Genomic DNA, 17,642 nt, shown 5'->3' on the forward strand with positions numbered 1-17,642 from the left:
AAAACAAAAGATTTTTTCACCCATGGAAGGAAAATATTCTGGTAAACATTCCTGCAAGAAAATCTTTATTGTACTCATGCTTTCAAGGGCACAGAGGACTGTGCCAAGGTTCCTTTTTATGAGAACAAAATGAAAAAAAAAAATCAAATAGTGCTCAAAAAGGGGGTATCATCTATCTTGTTATGTATGTAAAGAGAAAAACACAACATGTGAGTATATAATCTAAAACTCCATCACTGTATAAATGCATTGGAAGAGTAATTAAGGTTGTATAGGCACCATTCTTCTTTGAGTTTTGAAGACTTTGTCATACAATCTGAACAATATCTTTTATCATAAATTTTGTTAAGGATATGAAAGCAAGTGAGATGCAAATCAACTAATAATGAACAAATGAATAACTAATTTTCTAAAATTTCATAGATACAAAGAGAAATCATTCTTGAAGGCATAAAGAAGGAGTAAAAGTGAACAAATAGGAAAAAAAATCAGCTCCTCTAAATAAGGTCTATTACATTTCCTAATGACAAAGGCTAAGTGTAAACAATTCTCCCAAAATTCAGTAGGAAAAAAGCTGACTTTTCAGGTTATTTAAGAAAACTAAACAAAGTGGCAAAGCCACAGTCAGCCACACAGCCCAGTCACAGAAAAGGAGATTCATGGCCTATTCCCATCTCTGTGATTCACATTTCAGTGCCAATGCAGATCATTTACTTAGCAGCAATTGTCTTCAAAGTGCTGCGCAAACATTTTTCTTTCCAGTACCACCTCCCCTTTTCCCTTGTCTGCAATGGGGTAAAAAGTAAAATCTTTTCTAACAAATGGACAAAAGAACAATTGGGAAAAATGAACAAAAGGTTTTCAGTGATATGGCCATGGCCAGATAAATGTCCAACGAAAAAATGGATGGAAGCCACAGTTACACCCCACTGCTATTTAGAAGAAATTCAGGGATGTTTTGCTCAGCAGCGCATCCTTACAGGCTGTGCAGCCACAGACCTGGAGGTAGCCTAGCCTGCAAACACATTTTAATGTCAGTCGAGAAAAGGCACAAACTGTGAAAGAAAATAAGTCCTTGCCTTGCTAGGACATGCTGGAGTTTAATTCATGCTCCCGTAAAATTTATGTGGAACAAAACATCAAAAAGTGGCAGTCAGTGGAACAGAAATTATGTATGAGGTGTCTGATAAGTGCTCCTGTACACACCAAGATTTGACATGACAGTGATTGCCAAGCAATTTCTTGCACGGCTTTCTCGGCACCCCCCGCGCCAGGAGCTGCTTCCTGGGGGAGACCCGAGCTCTCATCGTCGGGGTCCCGCGTCCCCCAGGGCTGACAATCCGCGTCTGCTCCCTCTCACAGGCCCGCGGGGAGCCCCGGCCTGGGCACCGGCAGCGGCGCCGTTCCCGCGGCGGGGGAAGGGAGCGGGGCAGCGCTGCGCCCACTGCGGCGGCAGCCGGGAAGCGGGAAGCGAGCTTGCGAGCTCCCGCCAGGGCGGGGGAGCCTTGCCACTCTGCCGGCCGCCCGTGCCGCTGCTTGAGCTCGGAGAACAGGAAAAGCAGCCGAATAGAAGAGGCAGACGCCGGGGCGGGTCCGCTGCCTGCTGGGCGTGCCGGGCGGGGGATGGGGAGCCGAGGAGCAGAGATGTTCTGTGTCAGCGCAGCGCCGGTGTCACGTCCCTCCCGGGCAGCCGAGCCGGGCCGAACCGGGCCGAGCCGAGCGCCGGTGCCGGGAAGGCATCAGGGCGACGGGGAGCGGCGGGGCCGGCAGCCGGACTCTCAGCGCTCCCCGGGGCCGGGGTCAGCCGCAGCGATCCCTGCCTGCCCCCTCCTCGTCCGTCCCTGCCCCACGGCCTGTCTCAGGCCCCTCCGACCCTCCCGGCCCCACCGTGCCCGCTCGAGCCCCGTCCCGCCCAGCGCCCCGCTCGGGAGCGCCGCCGCCTCCAGCACCACGGAGAGCGCCCGGGCACCCTCGGCCCGCCCCGCCCGGCAGAGACCACTCCTGCCCAGGGCACTGAACCACTCCTGCCCCGGCACTGAACCACCCCTGCCCCGGCACTGAACCACCCCTGGGGGGCACGGCCCACCCTGCCCCGGCCCTGGAACCCCGGCGGGTCCCTCCGCTGGGGCGAGGCCGGCCTTGTGTGCGTAGCACTGCGCCGGTGCTCACCGTTTTCTCTCACCACAGGGAATAAGTTTCTCTCACCACAGACATCCAGCCGCAATCCTGTCCCCTGCTCACCAACGCCCCGACACAGAACCGAGGGCCCAGAAATGACACACTCGAGAAAGCCACCGGGTCCCGGGGCCGCCTTCCCCACGGGCAGGGCCGCTCAGGAGGGTGGGTCGGCCTTGCATCCCGATACAGCTGTTCTTATCCCTGTGCCTTGCATCCCAATACGCCTGTTCTCATCCCCTGTGCTTTGCACCCCGATACACCTGTCCTCATCCCCTCTGCCTGCACCTCAGCAGGGAGCCTCACGATGTCTGCCTTGCCTCAGCTCACATGCTGGTGTCTGAGAATGGGGATGTTTCTCTCCCCAGACTCACTTACAGACTTTACTATTCTCATTTAAAGAAAAAACCTAGTTTAGTTTTGTAGCATTGTTATCACTGTCTCAAAGAGAAAGCTAGCCTTATGCCCATGCTCTGAGTGATGCTTCACTCAAAGATGCTCTTCACTGACTTCAAGGAAGCTTGAGAAGCATAATTGTGAGTGACCAATTCTAGGGAAGCAGACACAAAGTGAGAGCATCACAGCCAGGGATGGCATGCAGTATGGCCTGTGCAGCTGCAAACAGCCCCACGCAAGGAAAACAACGGTGCCAATGCCCTGCTTTTCCCACCCACCCGTACACACCCAGGAAACACATCTACAAGGAGCATTCTCCAAATTGCAAGCTGAAAATTTGCCCAGGGCCCTGTCTGTCTGGAAGCAGCGTGGGAGTCTGGTATCCTTGAAAGCTCTTAACAATAAGGCTGGTTATCCCTTGAGAGAGGCAAATGAGCTCCAGCTGGACAGTGAGATGAGAAGGCAAAGGTGGAGCATCCCTCTCTTTGTGCCAAGGTCTTGGATACTGGCTCCTCTAGGCCAGCAACTGCTCCCAGGCCTAGAAGGTGTAAAAACAGGTCCCATGACTGCCCTGTTTCTAGAAATGTTTCAATTAACCTCTACCACATTTGTTTAGTGACTGCCAGTTATGTCACTGGCTTTCCTCTTGCCAGGGATAGAGAATTCTTAAAATTAGTGTAGGGAATTCTTAACGTGTCCATCCCCTTTCATGTAATGACCACATGAGATCCCATCCTGCACACTTTATCAAGGGAATCAATCACGTCTTCGTAGTGACTCTTACCATAGTGCATCAGGGAAGTAGTTACTGACTTCTGTCCACATTTATCCTGTTCTGGGATTTCCAGAGCCCTTTGAGAGGGTAAGCAGGTCCACCTGCCACTTCCCAAGGTTAAGTAAAGTTTGATATGACCAAGGTTAGTTCTGGGGACAGTAAAACAGTAAAAAATGTACTAAAATGCAGAAACATTCAGTCTAAAACAATTGCATAGGATATCTGTGTACCCTTGCAGGAGGCAAAAATAATCTGAGCAGCTGTTTTACAGAAATGGTCTAGGAAATCCCTTGCAATGGTCCCTCTTCTTGTTTTATTTTTGGAATGAAATATGTTGAAATGAATTTGTGCATGTTTTACAGGTAGCAACAGCAGAGCCCTCAACACCAATAGGCTTTTTTCATGTAAGACATAAAACATTTGACATGGAATGTACTATTAACACCAGACCGAGGGGGGAGAAGCATCCAAGGACTGATTTCCATTTCAAACTGCATTCTGGCACTTTGTACTCCGGCACCATTGGTGGATCAATATTTAATGCCCGGAGATTCTGGCTCTGCAGGAGTCATGTCAGGGGACCTCTCGAGCCAATCTGCTTGGGTGGAGGAGTGATAATTATTCATGGGCTCCTGCCTCTTGCTCCTTCTCTTGCACAGCCCCACTCTGCTGACTCAGTGCCTTATTCAGTCTTCTCTCCCTCTCTCCACTGCTGTAGCTGGACCCCTTTGCCTTCTCCGCCTCTGAGAGCTGCACATCCCAGCATGGCTAAAACAGCAATGGGTAAGAAAACGCCTCTCTTTTCCTTCAGCCAGCACTAAGGCTGCTGTCTCCTAGGTCTGCTACCTACCCTGGGTGTTCTTCTCGCTCTCCCAAAAGTTTAGGAAAAAAAAATCAAGAGAACACTGAATGTATTTTTTATTTCATTGATCAGAGAAAAAAGGAGAGGGTGGGTGGGACATGTGGATGTTTTAATGTTTTAGTATCTAACCAGAGATCGGATTAATCATATAGCAATGGGTGAGGTCGGCACATGAGCACGGCGTAATTTTGAAACGATTTTCATTATTTTAAAGCTGAATAGATATTTATATATATATATATATATGCATATATATAATACAGATATAGATAGATATTATATATGTGTATGTGTGTGTTTATATATATATATATATATATAAAAGAAAGGAAAAAAAAAAAAAAGGAACGGTAAAGTTATCCCTGTAGTCAATGTGCCTCCACCCATCCCCGCCGGCCGGAGTCAGCGCTCCCCTCTACCTCTGAAACCGGGTGGGGACAAGAAAAGAAGAACGGGGGAGCGGCACCGCCGCCCGAAGGGGCTCGGCGCGGCTCGGGGGCTGCGGGCGGGGCCGGGCCGGGCCGGCGGGCCGCGGTGCGGTGCGGGGCGGTGCGGGGGGGCTGCGGCGGGGCGGACCCCGCCAGGCGCGCACTGCGGCCGGCCGCGCCCAGCCCGGCCCGGCCCCGCACGGCACCGCGGGGCTGCGGGCGGGGGCGAGGGGAGCGGCGCTCGGCGCTGCCCCGGCGCTGCCCGCACCTGCAGTCCGCCGGGGGGCGGGGGCCGGTGAAGTAGGTCACTGCATCGCGGAGAGCCGGTGTGCGCCAGCAGCGCCCGCCCTGCGCTCTCTCCCGGGGGGCAGCCGGCGGGGCTGCTGTTACCTCGCGTTTCGCAGCGGCACGGAGAGCATCCATCCCCCTCCCTGCCCCGCAGGAGCCGCGCCCTGCCGCCGCCGCGGCGCCCCCGCCCCTGCCCGCCCCGGGAGCGGCCCCGCGGGGCGCGGCCCCTCCGCCCTCCGCCCTGCCCGGCCCCGAGGGGCTCTCGGCTCTCGGGGAGCGCCTGCCCGCCGGTCCCTGCTGCTCCTGCTGCTCGCGGCGGGAGCGAGGGGCGGTAGCCCGGCACTGGCCCCTTTGTTCGAGGGAGGCTGCTGGGTAGGGTGGGAGAAAAAATCCCAATGAGGGTGTGGAAGAAGGAGGGGGAGACCAGTCGTGGGGTCGGACTGCTGAAAGCGTCCAGACTCTAACGCTCCTTACGGTCGGTTTTTTGTTGGTTTGGGGGGTTTTTTGGATTTGGTTTTTTTTTTTTTTTCTTTTTTCTTTTTGAGGAGGAAAGAGGCTGGACCTGCATTTGACGCATTCAAATTCAAGTTTTCACAATCATTCACCATTAATGTCATGCACACGCAAATCACACAAAATAAAGATGAAGTGCTCCCAACACGATTAGTGTCCTCTCCAAGAAGCAAATCCAGTTCAAATTTCCATTTGTGCAGATTCTTGTTACCGCTGTTCATCGCATTGCACGAAGTTACAGCAAACCCTCCTGGCACCGGCTGAACCCGATGCATTACCCCAAAGCGTTTATCTGGATGCTGATGTTCCGCTCCCAAGGAACAATTGCGGTGCATTGAAAGCATTCTAACCCGGCTGTGGCACCCTTGGGAGCAAGGCATGAGACAGCTGTAGATGCAAACAGAGCAGGGACGTGAGGACTGCGGGAGCCTGGCCAGCCCTGCAGTGCCGAGCACGCCGTCCCCTCCCCACTGCAGCAATCCCGTAATCAGTATTGATAATTTGTGCTCGGTCGGGGACTTAGCACTGCAGAAGGCCTGTTAGGAATTCTGTCACAAGGGAAGGAAGGGCTCCTCAGCCTGGTGTTAATGATCCCTCATCACACAAATATAAAGATTTCTGCGGCAAGGGTGATGCCAGGAATCATTAGGTTTACCCAGAGACAGAGGGACTGTGTGGCGCCACTTTGTCTGTTAATCCCTCGTTAACAAGCCACCTACACCAGCTATAAAAAGCCATGCAGCCACCTAGCTCCAGTTTCCAAAAATACTATTTACAACAACATTCAATTATAAAATTAAAGTTACTTTATTAAAAGCATCTCCCATCTTTAAACTCACAAAGCTTAAAGGATTCTCCTCACCATTTCTTTAAACTATAACTTTCCTTGTTATCGTTATACATAGACAACATTTGTCTAGACAGCCTATTAGAATAAACCACTTTATTTCAAGAGTTACAACAAAGCAAGAAATTTTATTTTCATGTGGAAAAACAGATCCATTCTCAGTAATGCACATTTCCAGTTAGGGCTAAATGAGCTACATTTGTTCCTGTACTCAAACTTTACCCAGTAGAACACTGAAAGAACTACTGAGTGCCTGATTTTTTTCCTGTTGAGCACCAGATTTTGCAAAGTGGCAATAAAGGCTAGGTCCTGCTACCACTAGAGCCAGCAAAACATTTCTAATCAGCTTAAACCAGCCCACTATTATGTTTCTGGCCCTGGTCCAGCAAGGCACTTAATCAGGTGTCTGAGCATGTGAATAGTCCTACTGGCTTTGGACAGAACTCTTCACATAACTCAGGTTAGGCAGATGCAAAACACCTTGAACAAGCCTGTGTTCATATTCTGCAATAGAAAGCAAAATTAAGCCTAAATTTCTATTAAGCTGTGTAAAATAAAAGGTTTTCAGGGAAAGCTCCTTTTACTTATGTAGGAATTTCAACAGCTGCAAGAACTTCTGGAGATCATTACACTCTGAATGCCCACAAGATTCTTCTTTCTGTTTAGTTTACATAGTATATGAATGATACATGCGACACAAGCATCTTTGGGGGTTTTTTAAAGTGTGTCTTTTCTTGAAATTCCATGTAACACTACTGTACAGAAATTCTGAGGGTTTTAAACTTCATCCTCCCCCTGACACCATCTTAATTATGTATTAGATAGAGGGACTCCTTCACACCTTAAGCTCCCAAGCAAACAGGAGGTGTGTTACATAAATCAGGGCCTTTGCCCTGATTTATGGCCCTCAATCAGGTCACTACAGACCAATCAGGCCACATATCTGGTTTGATAAACTTACTTAGTGTAAAGTACATAGATGGCAGTGTGAAGGTGAAGCAGTGTGTGATGCCATTGGAACTGAAAAAGTGTTTGAAATCATTATTTCATTGTTTTGTTGTGATGTTTTATTTAAAGACTATTTATTGTTCTAACATCTTCAGACAACCATCATATAGAAAATCTCAGTCCAGATTATGGTTCTGGTTTATTTTATAGGAAGTTATTTAACATAAATACGTGGGATATGTGTTAATAGTGTGTTATGGAAGTGTTTTAATGTCAACTCTTTTTGAGATAGTCAGGAACCCTGTAAGGTGATGAATGGGTGGGATTATGAGGATACAGGAATTGAGGCAGCGCCATGCTCCCTCTTTCTCAGATATAACAAATAATATATTGTCAGATATAAAATATCTGAGTGAGACTGATTGAACCATTGTAGAAGTACTTCAGAGTTGCTGTTCTGCTTTGTCATTTGCATTTTAGTTATAAGCTCAGACCTTGATACTTACCTTGATGGATGCAAGGCCACTGCTGAGTTCTTCTGTTAACTGAGTACAGCATTATTATTTTATCTGTTATGTAACATACATATGAAGTCATAAAGAAGTGTATGGTTGTTGAGTTTGACTGGTTACATTATTTTAATAAGTAGCCTTTTTGTACTGCAAAGGGGTAAGAGTTCTGCTTGTGGTCTGCCACTACACTTAAACAATTGCTTGATTGTCAACAATTGCACATGAGTAGTCATCTGAATAAGAATGGCAATGACAAGCTTCAAGTTAAACAACATATGGCTAAGTGCCAGGCTGAATTTGGACTGAACACGCTTCTTTCCATATTATTCAGTTTTTAGCTGAAGGTTTTAACCTTCCCCTTTTATAAAGAAATGAATATTTGTCAGCTCTGAATTATTTCCAATGGCCACAGAATTACATGTCCGTAAATAGGAAGTTGTTTTAAGAGAAGAATGAACATAGGCAAGAAACAGAAAGTTATTTATTGTATCATAATTTTGGCAGAAATGTAATTTGACTGAGATACCACTATTTCAAATTTTTTTTAAGAACTAGGAGAAGACATCACAGAATGTGCTGGGTTGGAAGAGACCCATCAGGGTCACTGAGTCCAACTCCTGGCCCTGCACAGAACCACTCCCCAGACTCACACCATGTGCCTGAGAGCACTGTCCAAACATTTATTGAACTCTGTCAGGCTGGTGCTGGGACCACTTCCCTGTGGAGCCTGTTCCAGTGCCCAACAACCCTCTGGGTAAAAAAAATGTTTTCCTAATATAATTTTGGTGTGATAAGGAAACTGAAGCGGTAGCATTTCAGTTAGTTTTTTTCTGTGAACTTTTATTACTGAGCTAATATAAAAATGTCGGTAAGTAAAATTTACTAAAGAACTGAGGTTAACACCTATTCATATTCTTTTCTTGGTTTTTAAAGACTTGATTACTCTTCCTACTATTGAGAATTAAGACAGGAATAATTTTAAAAAGAGTCCATATGGCTAAGGATTTATATTGCCTCATAGCAGTTCTTTACTTACCCTGAGGTGTACAGGCAGGAGGGATGGAACGTCATCTATTCCATTTTCTTATGGAATATAACCCATAACACACTGAGGAATAAAAATAAACTTCAGCAGCTTGAACACTTCCAAAATGTTCTCTCACCTCCACCTCCATTACCATCACCTCTTTGTCCCAGTATAAGCTCTAGTTAGGCTAAAAACTTCCCTGTTTAATAATGTAATCCTGTAATTCATTCACATAGTTTTTGTGAATTTGAATTTTCTTTAATTTATTATTTAAGACTGAAATTTTTTTACTATTGGTATTTGTTCAACAATAGTACATTTCTCTATATCACATTTTGCACACTGATTTTTTATTATATATACTGTGTAATCTAACCTTATGGTTAGATTTCTCTCAGGTGACATATTAATTTCTTTAGAAAAGAATTCTCCATTTTCAAATTAATAGAATTCATTTGAGGAAAATGCACCTCATTGCAAAAAAGAGATGGGGCACTCACATCCAGCAATATATTTAGGTAGTGTTTTAGCCTTCAAAGACTATATTGATTCTCCTAATTGCTTGCAGAGAGAAGTCAGCATTTTTTTGTAGTCTAAAACACAGAGAAAAGAAGGTTCCCATGACAGATCAGTCTGGGCAATACTTCACCTGTGCATCATTTTCATTTAGGTCTAATTTAACTACCTTAATAGTTCACAGACAAAACAGCCAAAGAGATGCTCAGCACTTCTGAAAAGTAACAAACATTAGGAGTCCTAAAGTAGGCATCCAAAAATGATGTCACATCACATAATTGGTATAGTGACTCACTAAAAGCTTTGCTAAAGCTGGTACAGCAAAAAAAAGCTGAAGATAAGGGACTGAGGGTGGCACCTGGCCCTGTGACCAGTGGGCAAAGAGAGAGAATGTAAATTTGCCTTTCAACTTAGGATATCAGGCTTCAAAATCCTTTATCCTGGCACTATTGGTCGCTCTGCCCAAGAGGAGGAACAAATGGAACATCATGAAGCAGCAGTGCTTGCTTACCTCTGCAGCAACTACCTGCAAAAAATCCACTGTCAGTTCTCCATACGAGTCACCTTTAAAACCAAAAAACTATTGCCATCCTCAGTTGGCTTGTAGAGAGCATGCCTTCTTCAGCATTTATCCATAAAATGGATGATAGATGAACCAACTTTGAAATGAGTCTTGCCTCACTGGGGCCAACGGAGTGCAGTACAGCCATTGGCCTCAGCACAACCAGCTGCTCTTTAGTCCATGGGGACACAGAAACTGGCAGCTGATTTGGGGAATGGCTGCTATTCACAGTCCTTTCTAGGCTGCACACAACCCTCACACTATTCCATGGATACAGTCTGAGGTGGTGTTGGCTTTCATTCCCATTAAAAGGATTGTTGCTCTCACTCAGAAGGGCGGGTTCCCAATTCCACCGGGGACAGGTATCTCAGTCCTGCAAGGTGCTGGGTACCATGACTGCAGTGCAGACAGTACCTGTTCCTCTAGTTGCTCAGAACTTTTCAAACATGGACAAAAATGGCTTTGGAGACCTCAATCCACGTGGACCTGCATCATGAGTGAAAAAAAAATGGACTGCCGCGTAAATGCTGGCTCCTGGGAACTAAATATTTATGACATCATCTTTCTGACAAATACCAGCATACAAAGCTGATCTGAAATTATTTCATTTTCTCTTCCACTTATGTTTTTCTTTTTCCTGTCCTCTAATACATAATTTAACCACCGAAGTAAATTTAAGCTATTTCTGCCAGGATGTGCAGTTAAATTGGACAGCATCTGCACAAAATATTAGGCTTTGCTGAATATATTCAGAAATGTTATTTTTCTAAGCTATAGCTTTCAATCCAAGCAGTTCATAAATAAATTATGATTTATGCATTCATTCTAAAGCACAAAACCTATCACTGTTGTAGCAGTTATTATGTGAAATTGTGATCCTTCACAGACACTTCTACAAAACAGGATTATTAGGAGTTTTTCACCAATCTTGCCCCAAGCAGTAGTTTGGAGAGGTGACTGAGGATAGGGTTAGTAGTGAGATACAGGTATGGCTGTCCCAGAGCAACAGGGAGAGGTCAGCACCTCTGGCTATGGTCAAGGTCTGCCCAGAGTAAATGTACTCATAATTTGGTAGCCCAGAGGAAAATGTCAGGAGGAATGGTGAGACTTCCACTGTCTCTTGGACTCCTCACACACAGCCTTAGGGAAGCCCTGGCTTGATCTCTTCCATTGTGGGGAGTGGAGAAGGTGTGGCAATGGGTGCCCTCCTGCTCCTGACCAAACAGCTGGTGGGTGGCCTCCAGGTGTGCTGCTGGGATGTGGTAGGCTTTGTCCCTGTGTGTCCTCCTGCCCACAGAATACCAGAGCCACTAGCTGCGTCTTCTTTCCACTCTCCCATGGGAAGAACATCATGCTAAAGAGAGGAAAAGGGAACACACAGGAGGGAGGATGACCTACACCTAGGAGCTGGGATCCCACGGGCATCGCTGGATTTTGCATGTATGGCAAAATAGAAACAGTTGTGGAAGCAGCAGATAGAACCTGAGTTCCTTTGGGTGACAGGATGCTTTGGCTTGAGTGGAAATTTTGAGAGTTTGACCCTAGCTCTGGCATTTTCCAGTCAAAGATGTCACTGTAGGCAGTTGCTCCAATGGGCAGGAGTAAGACAGCCAGCAACATTCCTCCTCAGCTACATTTTAAAAGAAGACCGTGGCTTGCTCCTGTGTTTATGATGAACCCTGTGCTACCTATGTGTGCCCCACACTCCCAGGAAACAAGCCACACAGATTTATTCAGAGGACTGGCTGTGAGCTGGAGGAACACGCAATTCCCAATGTTAGTGGCTTAAACATTTCAAGTCTGAGCTATCCTTGCTTGTCCAAAGTTCAGCACCCTACAATGCACACCAATTTAAAGAGCACAAATTGTGGTTTTCTGTATTCTCGTGACCTCTCCTCATCTGTGCAGGAATCTCTGGGTTCCAGATCCTTGATTTAGAAACCTGAGTTTTCTTAAGCATCATTTTAGGCACCTAGTTCCTTTATTGGATTTGTAGGTTAATCATTTTGTGACCTGACTTTCTTCTCTTTAAGATGGGGATAATCTTGGGTACTTACCTCAGAGCTGGGATGTGAGGTTATGTTCCATACTGCATGAAAATGTGTAACCATGCTCTGATATTATAGAAGTGCTAAAATCCATACTGATCAGATTAAGAAGCAGAGCAACTTACCTGCTAAAGCTGTATTAGCATTCTGTGCTATTGAGGTACTTTTCTATAATCCTTAGGGAATTTCTTAAGGAAAGAAAAAATAATGATATGTGTATTTAATGCTGCTGAAAGCACAAAGTTCTACAAATTCAGAATTTTCCCTAAGCTAAGGTATACACTACTGGAAGGTAGATGAAGCATCTACATTTAAATATATTCACTTATCTCTAAGTAGCTAAAACTTTTGATCTTGATGCTATTTTTGATGCTTTCAAAATTGCTGAAAACACAAATTGTCCTTTTGGACTAAGATTTCTGATGTATACATGTTCAAATTCATCCTCTGATTTCTAGTAGGATGACTCTGGATGTCATTTCATTGGTGGAGCTCCCTGAAGTGACTAATATAATCAAGTCTATTATTTTTCTTTTTCAAAAGATTGTGGAGACCACAGCCACGTCAAAGATGCACAAAATGTTTTTAGCAACATTGCTGTATGGAATTGCAGCAGAAATTACCTTTTTTGGTTTACAGGTATTTTTGTACTGCAAATCCTCCAGTTACCTGAATGGAGCTGTAAGAGAAGTTGCATGTACCTAGGATATCTTAAAGCAAATGCATCAATATCCATAATTTTTCAAAGACATTTCTGGAAGTGAAATTTTCTTCTGTAATCTATTTCATTAGTCTGTCAACTATTTTGATGTATTTGTTGCTTACTTTATTCATGTGAAGAGAAAGGGTATCATGTCACTCAAGTCATGTTTGTATTAATCACTTGAATATACCTTCTTTGTCTCCAGGTGCTGGTGTTTTTTACATAGATATAATACAAAAAGCTATTTCTAAGCTGATTTTTTTTCTATGTGCTCAGATATTTTTTGGTGCTGTCAAAACTGCAGTTAGGGAGACTTTCAATATTGTATGCTGTAGGTAGGAATGAAACCCTGATTCCTGATTTAAAAATCTAAATGTTTCATATTTGTCAACAAACCACTTGTTCTCAAGGCAAATAACTTTTACTGGGAAATGATGTTTTAAGTCTAAATATCATTTTCCAAGTAAAATATCAATAATGACTTAAGAAAAGAAATAGTAAGGTATTTTTTTAAGCTGCATTGACAATTCAAGTTACCCCACTATTTTTTTCTTACTTAGGGAACCATTGTGCATTTGATTAACAGTGTAAAGTATTTCATCTTCTTGTTGTGAGAGGCTTGAAAAACAGGAATAAACATGACAGAAGTACTTTCAAATCCTCTGCAAAATTGTAATTATGATTTTGCATCGTTTGCCAGTGCTGCTCTAGAGGTCTCATCTCTGCTGGCATCCTGGTTTCTCCACAAAGATGTAACAAGTCAAGGGTAAAAATTGCAATAAGAACAAATTCTGAACCCATGCAGCAAAATGAAGGCATTTAGATAAGCAAACAGGTAATCTACAATACGAAGGTTGCAAAATTATATTTAGTGCATTTCTATGTAGTCATACAAACAGAATTTCCAAGATTAAAAAAAATTTAAGAAAAAGTATTATGGAAAGAGAACATTATATCAGATGGACCCTAGTCTGTCCCTGAACTGTGACTACTATTGTTGTAGTCACTTAATGTAATTTGTATGTAGGGGAAAGTCTGAGACAGCAGTTAGGAAACTTTCTATTTGATAAAACTCCCAATGTTCTTGTGAACTATCTACCATCCTAATCCATTTCCCATCTACTCCATCCCCATGACCTACTGATTTCCAGTCTCATCCGTTTCCTTGGTACCCTTTCCCTGATTTTCTCAACCTAGTTTCATTATCCAGTCAGTCAAGTGTTATCCTCATTCTTGATCCAGTTTCAGTCATCCTATTCCTTGACTGACTTTACCTGCTTGGTTTTCCTCCTTTTTTTTTTTTTTTTTTTTTTTTTAATTTGTCTGCTCTTGGCAATTATTTCCGCAATGCAGATTCAGCTCTCGCCTCTTCACACAGCTACTTCATTCCTGTAGTCCTTCATACTTCCGGGAGGTCAGAAGGGGAGGAATTGAGACCACAGGATCAACTACCCTCTTTTTTTTTCCAGTTTCCAGTGCTCCTGTGGTCCATAACATCACTCTTAGCCCACATGGAATCAGAATCCAGCACAAAGTGGCATGAGAGAAGCTGGCTGTAAAGCTAGTTTTGTGTCTCTCAGACAAGGCTGAAGGCTGAAATCTGATATTTCACTTACTCATTCCATGGCCAGGCCTGGACAAATTTTTCAAATGAAGAATGATTCCCTGGCACAAAGCTTTAGAACCTTTCAAACAAGTGCAATAACCACTTGCTTGGCTTACCCACACACATGTATTTTTCCCTAGTCATCATCACGGAAATAGTAAAATGTTTTTAGCTAAAACCTTCTCCAAAATTCAGGAAGAAGCAGCCTTCCAGCCAACAAAACTGTAGACCAAATTATAGTTTAAGGATGTGATGTTCAGTGGAAGGACAGATTTTCTGATGCAGTGGGAGAAACAAAGCAGCATAAGGTGGGAAATAGCAATGGCTGACAGTGTTGCACATTTAAATGGCTAAGATGTGCAAAGGCCAGGAACACCAGCCTTGACAGAATTAGATACTAAACCAGTGGAAGTCTGTGGATGAAGTAGACTCATGCTGATTTACATCTGATGAGCCTATTTTTCCCCCTTTAAAACTCCCAAAGCATCAACTTGGGAGGAAGCATCTCCTTTATTATTTTTTAAAATCATGTAAGAGCCAGCTACATTAAAAAAGCAGGGAAATGTTATTATTCAGAAAAAGAAACTTCTTTTTATACTGGAAAAAGATCATATAATGAAAAAGACAGAATAGGCTGTTGCAAATTGACATCTGGGGATATCTAACTCCTGCTGCGTTTAGAACATATTAAAAATGCGATGGACAATCCAGTTCTGGAAGTTTGATAAGTCTGTTGTAAAGGACAGGCTAAAAACAAAGAAGTTCTGATTTGCTGTTAATGGCAGATTGTTGATGCTGGTGCACAGCGCCCTGAAAATTTCACTATTGCAGGATCCTTTTTTTTCTATTCTAAATGAGACAAACACCCCTACACCAACAATCAGTGGATTATCTCTGCAGGGATCAGCTCCTCATGTGGTTAATTTAATAGCAGAGCAGTGTCTCTGAATTCAAGATTTTCTTCTAAGTGGAGCGTGGTATTGCAGAAAAAAATAGAGAGGCTTAGACAGAGAGAGCTGCAGAGAGAGATAGAGCAAAGGTACTCTAGAAATTTTCAGTAATATTTTGGGATGAGAAAAATACCACTAAATTGAAAAACAGTAAAAAAGAAGGAAGGAAAAGAGAAAGATGAAAAAGAGAGGTGGGTCATGAAAGACTGGGAAATAATTTGGAGCAGTCACATTCCCAAAAGTACATATATATTGCTATAGCATAGACATTTATGCATTAATTTTACATCTTCATAAATCAAAGTGCTTCTATTATGCAAATCAGATCAAAGCTACTTAAAACACAGGTCACTTCACTGCAAGCAGTAGCTCTTGTTCTAGTTTTATTGTAGCATCAATTTTAATAAAAATATCGTCCCAGCAAATGTTCCCTTTCAGCCAATTTAATCAATTCTGAATAATATACTAATTTCTTTCCACCATCAGTGTCATTTCCAAGAAGAGGCATCATTCTTTATCTTTCTTTTTTTTTTCTTGTTAATTTTATTCATCTTCTGATTAGCATACTCAATAATATTTATAATTTATGCCCAACCATGATAGAGTTTATATGCTGTTGAGAGGTATCATTATTTTCATTATGGAAGCAATCAAATGTTTGCATGTATGCATAAAGTCATGGCAGGATACAATAGCAGAAATATAAATCTGGTAATTAGTAGTAATAACTGCATAGATTGTTTAGGTAAAGGTCACATAGAAAACTCTGAAAGCCACAGAGTGACAGATGTGTGTCATATGGAAGGGTTTGTTTCTGTCATTTCATGAATTTGAGTGCCTCATTTAGTGTGCTCACTACCTTAAGCCACCTATTTTCCCAGTTATTCCCCACATCCCTGATAGCCCTCCACTGGACTTTCATGTATACCTCCATGTCCCTCTGAAATTGGGGGATCCAAGACTGGATGTAGAACCTCAGGTGCAGCTCCACAGCACCAAACCTTCAATCAAAGGTGAACCCAACCAGCCCCTCCTGCTGATTCACACACACCTCTGCTGCTTCTGTCTTCCAAACCTGGATGTTTAAAAGAAAGATTGAAGAAATAGGAAAAAAAAAAAAGAAAAAAACCCCACAAACTCTCCCTTGTGAGGTTTTTTTATGCCAGCCTACACATGCAGAATTTATTTCTACAAACTTTTTAAAAGAATAAGTCACTTCCCCAGTATCCATTCCTGTTTTGGTTCTTACACTTCATCCTTCAGCATTGACAGTTATGGGTTTAGGATCCCATCATCTGAAGCCTCACTTGGGCATTTGTACTTTTTTTGGACTGTGAAGAAGACTAACAGAAAATTATCTTATCCCCTTCAATTTTGTAAAAATAGATTTCCACACTAGCCCCAGTTTCTAGATTTGGTGACCTGCCAAAAGATACTTCTCCTAGTCATTCTGCTGCCCACTTGTTAGCAGAAAACACCAAGTGAAAAGATGAATTTTACAGAATTGGCTTTGTATCAATGTAGTTGGTGAGGGAATTGCTGTCATTTGTGCTTACTCTGTGCAGTGCTTTCAAAGTCCTTCAAAACCTGAAGACATTATTTTTTGAATCAAAGGATTTCTCCAAAGATACACATGCCTTTGATAGGCTTCCTACATAGGGAGACTGTTTTAAATTAGGGATTACATTTCTCTAAATCCAGAAATTTCATCCTTTGTAATAGCTCATAATTAAATACAGCCCCTTACGCCCACATATACCCCACTGAGTAGACTTAAAATTGTATAAAAACATTTACATTCCAATAGTCTTTGTTATGAAAAAGGGGATCTAAGCCATACAACATAAAGCATCACAGTAACACAGTTTCCATTATCACACCTCCTTGGGTTTAAAGCAAAATCTTCCATAATTATGAGGTATGTTGACAGGCAAAATGTAATATCAAACAGTTTTATATGGAAACTCGGGAGTTATATACTAGGAGCTTATTTTGTTCTGGCATTCAAATTTAAAATACTACTGTTAATTAACACAATTATAATGTGTGTCCCATTGTATAATTGCAAGTATTGGGATTCTTCCTTTGTAAGTAATCTACTTACATATGTCATTTGCAGTTGTGTGCAGAAAGCAAACCCTGTAAAGAAAATGCCTTTATTCAAACTGATGAGACATTCTTATTTTAAAATGTTCCACAAAATTAAAATTCCATTCAAAACCCAGAAGTAAATTGGATTTTCCAGACTGCCTCCTTTCATTGTTTTTTGCGTTTTGACATTTAGTCGGTAGCCATGGCAGCCAGTAAGAATGATTGTGGAGCATAAAGATGCAGTTGCACATATTTGGCTTTGGGTTAAGTACATTAAATACATGGGAATTGCTCAAAATCAACCCATAAACTTACACAAATCTAGCTTTATATACATACATATATATAAACATATATATACATATACACATATATATACTTTTTATGTATAGACA

At 43.0% G+C, this 17,642-nt stretch overlaps 1 protein-coding gene across 1 annotated transcript in view; it reads left to right on the top strand.

Annotated features, from left to right (window-relative positions):
• Positions 1 to 3,839: 3,839 nt before the first annotated feature.
• Positions 3,840 to 17,642, top strand: part of STMN2 (stathmin 2) — a 39,971-nt gene continuing 26,168 nt past the window's right edge. The window contains exon 1 of the mRNA XM_064706258.1: positions 3,840 to 4,129. Within this exon, the coding sequence (XP_064562328.1) occupies positions 4,111 to 4,129 (19 nt within the window). The 5' untranslated portion in view covers positions 3,840 to 4,110. The remainder of the gene's footprint in view (positions 4,130 to 17,642) is intronic.

The sequence above is a fragment of the Zonotrichia leucophrys genome, chromosome 2 (genome assembly GCF_028769735.1).
Source record: "Zonotrichia leucophrys gambelii isolate GWCS_2022_RI chromosome 2, RI_Zleu_2.0, whole genome shotgun sequence".
Lineage (NCBI taxonomy): Eukaryota > Metazoa > Chordata > Aves > Passeriformes > Passerellidae > Zonotrichia > Zonotrichia leucophrys.